This window comes from Eucyclogobius newberryi, unplaced genomic scaffold (genome assembly GCF_026437365.1).
Source record: "Eucyclogobius newberryi isolate DKJ021-1_F unplaced genomic scaffold, fEucNew1.0.hap1 SCAF_18, whole genome shotgun sequence".
In the NCBI taxonomy this organism is placed as follows: Eukaryota; Metazoa; Chordata; class Actinopteri; order Gobiiformes; family Gobiidae; genus Eucyclogobius; species Eucyclogobius newberryi.
In genome coordinates, this window is record NW_027315812.1 from 31,118,891 (window position 1) to 31,131,139 (window position 12,249).

The following is a 12,249-nucleotide window of genomic DNA, read 5'->3' on the forward strand; positions in this document are numbered from 1 at the left end:
TGTTCCGTCTCATGTTCGTCTCATGTTTGTCTCATGTTTCGTCTCATGTTCGTCTCATGTTCGTCTCATGTTTCGTCTCATGTTCCGTCTCATGTTCGTCTCATGTTCGTCTCATGTTTCGTCTCATGTTCGTCTCATGTTCGTCTCATGTTTCGTCTCATGTTCCGTCTCATGTTCGTCTCATGTTCGTCTCATGTTTCGTCTCATGTTCGTCTCATGTTCGTCCCATGTTCCGTCTCATGTTCGTCTCATGTTTCGTCTCATGTTCCGTCTCATGTTCGTCTCATGTTCCGTCTCATGTTCGTCTCATGTTCGTCTCATGTTTCGTCTCATGTTCCGTCTCATGTTCGTCTCATGTTCGTCTCATGTTTCGTCTCATGTTCCGTCTCATGTTCGTCTCATGTTCCGTCTCATGTTCGTCTCATGTTTCGTCTCATGTTCCGTCTCATGTTCGTCTCATGTTCGTCTCATGTTTCGTCTCATGTTCGTCTCATGTTCGTCTCATGTTTCGTCTCATGTTCCGTCTCATGTTCGTCTCATGTCCGTCTCATGTTCCGTCTCATGTTCGTCTCATGTTCGTCTCATGTTCGTCTCATGTTCCGTCTCATGTTCGTCTCATGTTTCGTCTCATGTTCCGTCTCATGTTCGTCTCATGTCCGTCTCATGTTCCGTCTCATGTTCGTCTCATGTTCGTCTCATGTTTCGTCTCATGTTCCGTCTCATGTTCGTCTCATGTCCGTCTCATGTTCCGTCTCATGTTCGTCTCATGTTCGTCTCATGTTCGTCTCATGTTCCGTCTCATGTTCGTCTCATGTTCGTCTCATGTTTCGTCTCATGTTCCGTCTCATGTTCGTCTCATGTTCGTCTCATGTTTCGTCTCATGTTCGTCTCATGTTCGTCTCATGTTTCGTCTCATGTTCCGTCTCATGTTCGTCTCATGTCCGTCTCATGTTCCGTCTCATGTTCGTCTCATGTTCAACGCTTTTCCCGTCTGTGTGGACGGACTGTAGAGGAGATGTGTGTCAGACAACCTCCCTCGCGCTCCCTCCCAGCGCTCTCTCCTTCCCCTCGCTCTCCCTCCCTCGCTTTACCTCCTTCGCTCTCTCCTTCCCCTCACTCTCCCTCTTTTCCCTCCCATCGCTTTACCTCACTCGCTCTCCCCCCTGCTCTCTCACTCCCCTTCCTTCCCCTCCCCTCGATTTACCTCCCTCTCTCTCTCCCCTTGCTGCACCTCCCTCTCTCACTCCCCTCGCTCTCCCTCCTCTCTCTACCTCCCCCACTCTCTTTCCCTCCCCTCGCTTTTTCTCCCTTGCTCTCTCCCTCCCCCTCGCTCCAGCCCTGTTCTCTCACACCCCTCGCTCTCCATCCCTCGCTCTCACTCCCCTCGCTCTCCCTCCTCTCTCTTTCTCACGTGTGTCGTTCCTGCATCCACCTCCATTCACTTCCATTCATATTTCTTCCTCCCCCCTCTCTCCTGCTCTTGTCATCTCTGTCGAGTAGGGGGCGGGGCCGGTGTCTTACTCACTCCTCTCTCTCCCCTCGCTCTCTCTCTCTCCTCTCTCTCTCTCTCTCTCTCTCTCTCTCTCTCTCTCTCTTACACACACACTCACACTGCAGCAGACAGACATACAGCACGACGCGGTACAGATTGTAGCAGCTCTAGGCAGTAGCACATACAGCGGGAATATGCGGCTCTCACACGGACCAGGCAGAGGGAGGAGGACGGAGGAGCCACGGAGGAGAGGCTAGGGGCCCCGGGGACACACACGTCTGCGTAGGGATCGCTGGCTTGCCCTCCCTTGCTCAGCTCTACCATGCTTTACTTCCAGATGGTGATCATGGCCGGGACTATCATGCTGGCCTACTACTTTGAGTACACGGACACCTTCAGCGTGCACGTGCAGGGCTTCTTCTGCTACGACACCACCTACACCAAGCCTTACCTGGGCCCCGAGGAAAGCAGCGCCGTGCCCCCCGTGCTGCTCTACGCCCTGGTAGCTGGTCTGCCCACGCTGCTGGTGAGTGCGGGACACGTGCACAGCTCACACACAGGGAGCACCTGAACTGGACCTGAGGAAGGCTGCAGACACCTGTCGAAATCTGATCAATATCTGATTTATGGAGCTATCAGATTATTGACATGAGATAAAATAAGATAAGCTGCATTGGTCCCACACTGGGGAAATTCCAGTGTATCAAATGCCATCTAAACAGCGGCTGCAGAAGCGCAATCAAAATCTGATTACTATCAGTTTCTTGCTATAAGATTATTAAAATGGGATGCAAACAGGGAAATGTTTAGATTTATTTCTGATCAGAAATCTGTGTATGGTTTGCTCTTTGGTAATTCCATTTTGAGTCAAAATTGAAAAAAGATTTTTTTTTAAACCAACTGTTTTTCCGGTTTTCCATTTAACCTTAACTAGAAAATTGGAAATTCATCTTTTAAAAAAAAAAAATCTAATTGGCTATTTTGATCCCCTTAACATCATTGGCTAAATGAAGTTTCTGTTGGCTGAAGCTCAGTGAGGCTTCACGCATGTTTCCTAGTTACCAGCACAGACCAGCCCGTTAAATCCCTCCCTTATCTTCAGGCCCCTTTTGGACATAATGGGCCGGCTTGGTCTTGTGAAGTGCCTGAAATTGTCACTGTGGGCAAAAATGGCTAATCTTTGCATGGTTGTCTGGAGATGACTTTTACAACACTTATACAACACCTCCACAGAACGCTCATCCCTGAACAACCCGGTGGTTGTGGTGGTCACTTTACTATTCCAGGCCAGCTCTGGACCCCAGTTTGGGGCAGCGCTGAGCCAGTTAGCTGATAAAGTGAGCAGTCGTGGACTCTGAATCCACTCAGAGCTCACCGTCAGCTCAGCATGACCCGGCATGGTCCTCAGACTGCAGGCCACTCTCCAGCTCCGCTACGACTTTGGACCAGAGCCTATTGTTTGGCCTTATGTGAATAAGGGGCTTCTGCTCGGCTGATAGAGCGCGAGGGAGGAGGCACCGGAGCAAATAACTTAGTAACTTAACCTCTCCAAGTTTATTGGCACACAGATGCCAGTGATTGCATGATCGTCTCCAAAGCCGAGAAAAACTCAACGTGCTGGTGCGCATTGTGTGTAGCAGATCGTAATTGTGTTGTGCACCCACAGTTCCATCTCTCAGGACAGGTAGCAGAGGCGCGGTCACAGTGCTCTCAGCCTTCCCGGCTGTCTACCACCTGAATAGGCTGCTCCGTTTTGAGCAGAGATTGCATGGATCGACTATAGGCTGTGGACTTCACATACAGGAAGCGTTTTGACAGCATGCTCTGGACACGATCGTGCCCAAGCACTTGACCCAGCGCTGACAGTGTGGGTCCGCGTGGAAAACTGAGGGTTATGATATTAACCTGTCTGGGTTTCACATGGAGCTTATTCGAGGGGAAAGAGCTGTGCAGATGCAAACTTGCCTCTGTCTCGCCGGGTACTCATTTCCCTTTGGAATGAGATCCCTGCTGCACCCGCTGCACTGATAACAGCACTGTGGACAAGGACTAACAGCATTACAGTAGCTTAAATGTACAGATGAAAAGCCTATTTGTCAATATTAGCCTCTTCAAACCTATTGTCTACTTTTGAAAAAATAGGTTGGGTTGTGTAGACCAATTAGAAAAATTGGGTCGCCTGAAAAATCTTTTGAACCATTGGGCTGGAAGACCAGGCAGGGATTTAACAGGGATTTATTTTTCCCGTAACGGTGAAACGTGTTAAACTGCAGCCAAACAGTGAATCAGACTCAGAATCAGGAAACCTCAAGTTGTGGCGTTGCAGTGATGCTAACTCACTAATGGCCTCATGAATGGTTTGGTTTGTTTATAGCGCTTCAGCTCTGGTTGTGTTACAATAGTGCGTTTGCCCTTTTAACAATCTGATGTTTAAGCAGGAATATTAAGCACGTGCTGGGCCATTGTTTGTGTGTTCTTTCTCTGAAGACGAAAATGGCCCAGATGTGGTTTCCACAGCTCTCTTTGTACGCTGTAGTGTCAATAAACTATCTTTTGTACCAGAGTGAGTATAAAAACAGGCTTAAAATTCACATATGTTTGAATGAGTCTAGTCGTGTCTTTCCATGGTGTACACTTTGTGATTGAATGTGAGTCGTGTTCTGCTCCACTACGAGTCCGAAGCGACTGTGACTGACTTCAACTGAGTTACAAGGCGCGAGCATCATGCAAAAGTTGGGATAAATATTGTGGCATGTGTCCTCTTAATGCTATGTTTATACCAGAAACGTCGCAGCTTTCTTTGCCTGTTCAAGTTGTTCAAGCACAAGCATTGACTCAGATGTGTAACGCTACACTCTGCCCAGGTGCTTGGACCACTTTGCAGTGAGTTAGTTAGTTAGTTACTTTATTGTCCTCAATTCACAATTGTACCAGTTCCCAAGGGAATGCCATATTGCAGAAAAGACACACATCAAACATTTACATGACATACCAAGGTACAAATGACACAATACAAGTGCATAATCAAACGAGTGCTAATGGCTGCTCTGTTTCACCTGAATCGGTGTCTGAGTGTTATTGTCAGTGCAATGCGTATTATGGCTTTGTGGTGACCAAAGAGGTTAAAAGGCTTCTTGAATGCCTACTCTGTATCAGTGCTGGCGGTGCGCTCCACATTACCAAACTTGCTGACAGTGCTCAGACTGTAGGCCGAGCCTCAGCTCCAGTAGGATTTATACCTGCAGAGTCTCAGCTCCAGTAGGATTTATACCTGCAGAGTCTCAGCTCCAGTAGGATTTATACCTGCAGAGTCTCAGCTCCAGTAGGATTTATACCTGCAGAGCCTGTTGCTCGGCCGAGTGCGTAAAGGGATGAGAGGCTTGGCTAAAGCAGCGTGCAGCCATCGGTCTTTGAACACCTCTCTAAGTGCTGTTTGTTGTTATTGTTATATTTTGATTGACTCGCCGTTTTTGGCCCACATATGCGTAGTCTCACCGAACCGAACTGGACGTCTGATCCTGTTAGGGAAGTTTCACATTTTTTTACTTTGCCAAAGCGGAGCATTGATGCAGGTAAGAGTCAGGGTTCAGGTGAAGCAGGTAAGTGCCCACAGACTCACCCACCCTCTCCCTCCTGCAATGAAAAGTGAGGCGCGGTCACTAGCTCTCCTAGAGAGCCTCTTGGACACAATCATGTCCAAGCACTTGTACTTAAACAATCTGTGGTGAAAGACACACTGTTTCTGGTGCTGACCCATGAGCCTTGGGCCTCTGGCTCCATCAGCAGACTCTTTTCCTGGTACAGAGCTGGGACAGTCGTGGAAGTGACCTCTACACTTGTTCTCACTTCGCTGTTTGGTGATGAGTGTCCTGTGTTGTCTGAGGGTGTTAAACCATCTTGAGCTCTTTGCAGAGGCGGTGCTACCATTAGGAGAGGGTAGGCGGGGGCCTAGAGCCTCCAACCTGAAAGGGCTCCCAACCTGAAATGGCTCCCAATCAATTGCCCTTCACAGCAAAGAAATACACACCAATCTCCAGAGACAATTCGGCTCGAGCTCACGGTGCCTCTCATGTGAACATGGCCTATTATGGTCGGCTCCAGCGTCAAATCAGGGACTAGGCTCTGTCAGTCTGTTCTTGTTGATCCAGTATGGGTAAGGGACAAACAGCAGGCCTGCTGGAGGTGATGAGCTGTGGCCCGGGCGGTTCCCTCACTGCCGTGGTCATATTATCAAATGCATGCCCAATATTATTAGATCCATGCCAGAGCCCCACTGTTGTTATACACGCCACAGAACCAACTTGGATTAAAAAAATGTATCTATTTGTTTTGAATTTAATATTTTTAAATCAAAGATCAAATGGAAAAAACAAGTTAAAACTCAAAACAATCTAATGGGAGCGAGGGAGGGAGGGGAAGAGAGGGAGGGAGCGAGGTGGAGAGAGGGAGGGAGGAAGCGAGGGAGGGAGAGAGGAAGGAGGAGGGAGGGAGGAGAAGAGAAGAGGAGTGAGCGAGGAGAAGAGAGGGAGGGAGGGAGAGAGGGAGGGAGGTGGAGAGAGGGAGGAAGAGAGGGGAAGACAGGGAAGGAGAGAGGGGAAGAGAGGGAGGGAGAGAGGTGGAGAGAGGGAGGGAGCGAGGGAGGAAGAGAGGGAAGGAGAGAGGGAGGAAGCGAGGTGGCGAGAGGGAGGAAGAGAGGGGAAGAGAGGGAGGGAGAGAGGAGAAGAGAAGGAGGGAGCGAGGTGAAGAGAGGGAGGGAGCGAGGGGGAGAGAGGGAGGAAGACAGGAGAAGAGAAGGAGGGAGCGAGGTGGAGAGAGGGAGGGAGAGAGGGAGGAAGAGAGGGGAAGAGAAGGAGGGAGCAAGGTGAAGAGAGGGAGGAAGGGAGGGAGAGAGGGAGGAAGAGAGGGGAAGAGAGGGGGAGAGAGAGGGAGGAAGCGAGGGAGGGAGAGAGCGAGGGAGAGTGATGAGCAGCTTTGTGAATTGTGAGCTTCAATAGATGGAGTTCGATACATGCTTTAAATAGATTCGAATAGAAATAAATGGACAGTTGTGTACTTGCGTTGTCATGGTGATGGTGCATCAGGAGCGACTGCCACACATCTGCTGCTTATCCTTCTGTGTACAGAATATGTGCAAGTCACTACGACTAAATGAAAAGTAGGTCACACCAGGGCCACGTGTGAGAAAGGTTAGTCTAATCCTGCTGTGTTTGTGCTCTTTAGAGGTCAAAGGTTAAACCATCTCATATGTTTTGAAAAAGACATTTTGTTTTGTTTTTATTTAATTTAATTGATCAAGAACAACACGACCAAAGAGCAAAAACAAAAAGAACACAAATAACGTTTGAATGTCAGTTTTTTTCCATTTGCCTGATGTCTGTTCCTATGTCAGTCCAGTCCTCGATCGTATCCATTTATTGTGTCCATGGCAGGAGTTTTGAGGCCCAAGTTCATAGTTCTACAGTTCAGAGCGACGGAAATGTCAAAAACAGTCTGCAGTGTTTTGTGAACTTCAGTCCAATATTTGTGAGCAACAGGACAGTCCCGGAACACGTGACAGTGGTTTGCCTCCAGGTGGCGCTGTTTCCGTGTGAATAATGAACACTTCGACACACTTCTGTCCAGACCTGTGACTTTGAGCTCCTCCACTGGGATTTACTCACTCTTGCCCACTTTTTGTTACTTTTAAACATTTCTATGCAAAGAGTTTTTTAAATCTGTTTTTGCAAATAAAATATTCTAGTATTCAAAGTATTCAGACTATATTACTGTGATTGGACCATATAGCGGAATACATTTTAATGCGGGTAGTCTGTATTCTGTAAATACATTTAAAAAGTATTCTCTCCAACACACTGTGTAGCCATAATGCTGTATATTCACAGTAAACTCAGGGCAGGTGTAAAATAATAATTTCCTATAGCGGGAATTATTTAAAATATGAATATGTTGAATGTTCCTTTTTGCTGCAGTTTTGTGTGATCATACAATCATCCTGACTAGAACAAGGTTGTCAAAAGTATTGAATCACATAGTATCACATTGTAATCAATCCAAAAGCTAATGTCATAACTAGATACTCATTTGTGCAAGTATTGAGAGAGTTGCACAGGCCCATGTGCCACACACTCAGGCAGAAGCACGGACGCCTCCTCTGGGCTCGGCTTATATAACCTCCCACAGCAAAGCGCTGCAGACTGAGCCGGAATCACACTGGACAATGTGTTCTGCGTCTCCAGGAGTATGTTTTATTCATAGTACTTGTACTATAGTAGTACTCATACTTTCTAAATGTTACATGTAATTCATAAATGTCCAATACCTCAACCACCAAACAAGGTCAGGTCAACTAAAGCCTGAACCATAAGCATCAAGAGACTGTGATCGTACTGGACTGTAAACACAAACATGTGACCAAAGTAAACACAAACATGTGACCAGACTAAACACAAACATGTAAACACTAAAATGTGACCAGAGTAAACACAAACATGCGACTAACTGGAAACACTGTTTGTGCTTACTCTGGTCACATGTTTGTGTTTACTTTGGTCACATGTTTGTGTTTACTCTGGTCACATGTTTGTGTTTACTCTGGTCACATGTTTGTGTTTACTTTGGTCACATGTTTGTGTTTACTCTGGTCACATGTTTGTGTTTACTCTGGTCACATGTTTGTGTTTACTCTGGTCACATATCCAAACTAAGGGCCAAATGTGGCCCTCAGACGATTTTTTGTTGGCCCTCAGGCTTCTATCTTAGTTGGTCCAAACAACATACAGTAGTAAGTTTTACTGTAAAATTGAAAACAAATTCAAGAATTTTGATGTTATACCGACTTAATATTAATGTTCCAAGTCTTATTAAAGGTGGAGTCCTCGGAACGATGTGAAATCCAACATTTCGAATGATTCACTTTGTCATTCGACAAATTCGACATAGTTTGTGGCCCTCTGCTCCGTATACGTTTCAAAATGCTCTCGGTGAAAAAAGTTTGGACACCCCTGGGCTATAAGATAAAAATTAAAAATAGGGTTTATATGTACACAAAATTTACAGCTGATTTTACAGATGTGGTGCAGAAAGTGAACAGTGCAGTGAGTGATTAAATTATGGTCGAAGTGACAGTGTTTAAGAAGTGTTCATGAGTCCAACGGCAGAGGGAAAGAAACTGTTCTTGTGGCGAGAAGTTCTGGTCAAAGCCTCCTGTCTGACGGGAGTGGCCTCCTGCCTGAGGGGAGTGGCCTCCTTTATGAGGGGGAGTGGCCTCCTGTCCGACGGGAGTGGCCTCCTGTATGAGGGGAGTGGCCTCCTCCCTGAGGGGAGTGGCCTCCTGCCTGAGGGGAGTGACTCAAATAGTCCGTTTCCAGGGTGAGAAGGGTCGGCTGTGATCCGACCTGCTCGTCCCAGAGTCCTGGAGACGTACAGGTCCTGCAGAGATGGAAGTCTGCAGCCGATCACCTTCTCAGCAGAGCATACAATGTGCTGTAGTCTCTGTTTGTCCCTGGCTGTGGCTCCAGCATACCACACGGTGATGGAGGAGGTGAGGATGGACTCAATGATGGCCGTGTGGAACTGCACCATCATCTCCACTGGCAGCTTGGCTTTCCTCAGCTGCTGCAGGAAGTAGATCCTCTGCTGGGCCTTCAAGATGAGGGAGCTGAGCTCCCACTTGAGGTCCTGGTGATGATGATGCCATCACCCATTAACCTGACTCTGCCAGACTGATCTGTGTGTCACTCTGAATTGAGTTCTACACAACATCAGTCTGGACAGTCAGACAGGGAAAAGGTGAAACGTCATGATGAATATTTGAATCTGATTGGTCGAAGTGTCACAACGGCAGAACTGAGAAATTACACTGTAAATCCAGTCAAAGAAAAGCAGGCTTCTTCCCCGTCCTCAAATACACAAAGTGCTTCCATGTGCTAGTGGGGATTCCCCAGTGACTACACAGAAGCTAAGCTTTCCCTAAAATGTCTTCTATTGTCATCAATGTGGACATTCAACTGTATTAAACATCTGCGAAAGTGGTTTTAATTTTGAAAGTACGTAACAGCTTGAAAGGTTTTCATTTTAAGTGCAGTGTCTGTTCGTTGCACTGGTCCTCTTCTCAGAGGGGCGGGCCCATCTCTGGCGTCTGTTAACCCACTGAGTGTGTGAGATGCTCAGCCAATCAGAGCAGCGAGAAAAAAATCGCTCTTTAGACACATGTGATAAAAACACGCCCAGCTACACTTGTGTGTGGAAGAGGGCGGGGCGGACGCTCTGATTGACAGGTGCTGATTGGCAGCTCTCAGCTAAACTTATGACTGACCGCTGTAAGAGAAGCTGTCTGACACCAGCGCTGGCTTTTGATTGGTGCCTGTGAGGAACTACAAGAGGGGAGACTGATAGACCTAATTATTGATTATGGAGCAGATTATTTGTTTTGTGTCTTCTGCATGAGGTGAGGACGTGTCTTGCACAGTTTCACCTGTTTTGACCAGCTCATCTCCAAACTTAAGTCATGCTGCAATCCATATTTAGATGAATGAAAGGGGCTGAAACGAGATGTGAATTTACCAAATTTCGTGCATAATTTGCGTATAATATCAGTTGTACTTTTGTGATTATATTATCTATTCAAATACAGCAGCCTGTGCCGCTCGGTGTGGAGTGGATTGCACATGTGCGCAGTGTCCAATCTGGCTTCTCTCATCCCTATTTCCCACTACACTGTCCTTTCTATTAAAGCTAAGAAACTCCTTAAGTATCAGTCTCAGTCCTCCCAGTTGAGACCTGGTTTGGTTCTGATTTAGTACCAGTTTGTATACTCTTTGACCGACAGTCTCTGGTGCAGAACTTCTTTTTATTAATTCAACTGTGTTAATCACATAGTTATTATTTATTTATCCATTTGTTTATGTAATTATTATTATTAACCATAATACAATAATAGGAAATATAACTAGAAAATCCGCCCTGTATTTGTTTTGTCCTATAATAAGCATCATAATGGAATAAGGAAAAAAAAGCTTAAAAACACCCACGTTTTAGAGCCACGACTCAAGATTTCACCCACGATCAGAAACCTTTCATCGCCATGGGAACAATTGTGCAGTACACCAGTCAAACAAGTGCACTTTTTTGTTAATTATTTTTTGGCCCGTATTCAACAAGACAGTGCAGCGTGAAATGGGGACGAGGCTGGGGAAGGACATTCATCAAATATTTGAGCTCACCACACTGCGGCCTGCTCCACACGTCAGGCATATGTGTTATCCACTCCACCACGAGCGGCAAGTGCAAGTTCTTAAAATGCAGTTGATTTGAGTGCTGCCAACAAGTGACCTCTATTAAACACACAGTGGTGCTCCAGCTCATTTTTGAAATTGGAGAAATGAGTAAATCTTGTCTATCCAAACCAAAGGCAATTATGAAACTGACTTTTAAGGTCAAGGACACATTCATTCAGACTCAAAGAAGAAAACTGAAAAAATATATTTGTTTCTGTATATTCTGAATATGTTGGCTGATACTAAATCTGAGCTCTTGTGGTCCACACATGGTGCAATCCCAGAGCGGAGGAGAATAGCCTCTCTGTGCTGTCTGCTGCCCCCTGAGGCCACGCTGAGACTCACATGTGTGAAAAAGCCTGTGACTTCAGCCAAATACTGTCAGAGGGCTGTTCTTCGGGGTACATCAGAACAGACGAGTGGGTTGTTTGGGGCTCAGGCAGCTGTAAATAAGTCCCCCGTGGTAATTCCAGTGAGGGATGGGCCAGTTAGCCGTGAGTTTCAGTTAGCCGTCAGCTCCGGTTAGCCACGGCGGGGAAAATGGGACAAATGGCCCCCAGCACAGGCATGGAGCTGCCAAGGTCTGCCAAGCTCGGGAGTGAGTCAAAGCTGGGCACTCAAGGAAAAGCAGCGCAGAGAGAGAGGGGCCGAACTCAACAAATGTGGATTTAACAACTAAAAAGGGAAAGGCGAGTGCATCTGAGGATCCTTTTGTAAGAATAAGGAGGTAGTTGTGGACAGGTGCTCATCAAGGGCCATGGCAGAATGACATGGAGACAGAGAAAAATGACGAGCAATCAAAAAGAACAGTGCATATGTGCAATATATATGAGTCATGAAGGTCCAAAGTACTCTTTTTTCTTTCTTAAAGTAAAAGCCCTGTATTATGTGTCCATCTCATAATACCTCATAATACTGACTACTTCAGGGCTGAGAGGAAAAGTTACACCAGTGTGGAATTTAAGGACCCTGAGTCACGTGACTAAGGGCACATGACTTGCACCAAATTCATTATCAATAAGGTTTATTTATAAAGCACACTTTCAACTTTAAAAGGCCAAAGTGCTGTACTGCAAAGTGCATCTATCCATCTTCTTCCACTTATCCTGGGCCGGGTCACAGGGGCCGCAGTCTTAGCAGGGACTCCCAGACTTCCCTCTCCCCACACACGTCCTCCAACTCCTCCGGGAGATCCTCAGGTGTTCCTAGGCCAGCCGAGAGACATAGTCCCTCCAGCATGTCCTGGATCTTCACCGGGGCCTCTTCCCGGTGGGACATGCCCAAAACACCTCCAAACCTCCCCGCACAAGCTCAGGCTCTTTCCCCCAGCAAGGTGACGTGCCAAGTCCCCAGTTTGTTTCTTTGTCCGGCGATCTGGTCGTCGAGGCCCCTGACGTCGACTGCCGCCCAGATCTCTCTGCACTGCAAATAACAGGGAGCCAGACCATTTAAAGACCATGAGCAACATTTTAAATGTGATTC

At 46.8% G+C, this 12,249-nt stretch overlaps 1 protein-coding gene across 2 annotated transcripts in view; it reads left to right on the forward strand.

Annotated features, from left to right (window-relative positions):
• The first annotated feature begins 1,619 nt into the window (after positions 1-1,619).
• The window catches only part of plppr5b (phospholipid phosphatase related 5b), a 52,337-nt gene continuing 41,707 nt past the window's right edge, over positions 1,620-12,249 (forward strand). The window contains exon 1 of one of the 2 annotated variants that reach the window (XM_072451221.1): positions 1,620-2,018. In XM_072451221.1, coding sequence (XP_072307322.1) covers positions 1,815-2,018 — 204 coding nt within the window. In that variant the 5' untranslated portion in view covers positions 1,620-1,814. The remainder of the gene's footprint in view (positions 2,019-12,249) is intronic. The other variant, XM_072451223.1, reaches the window with a different exon arrangement.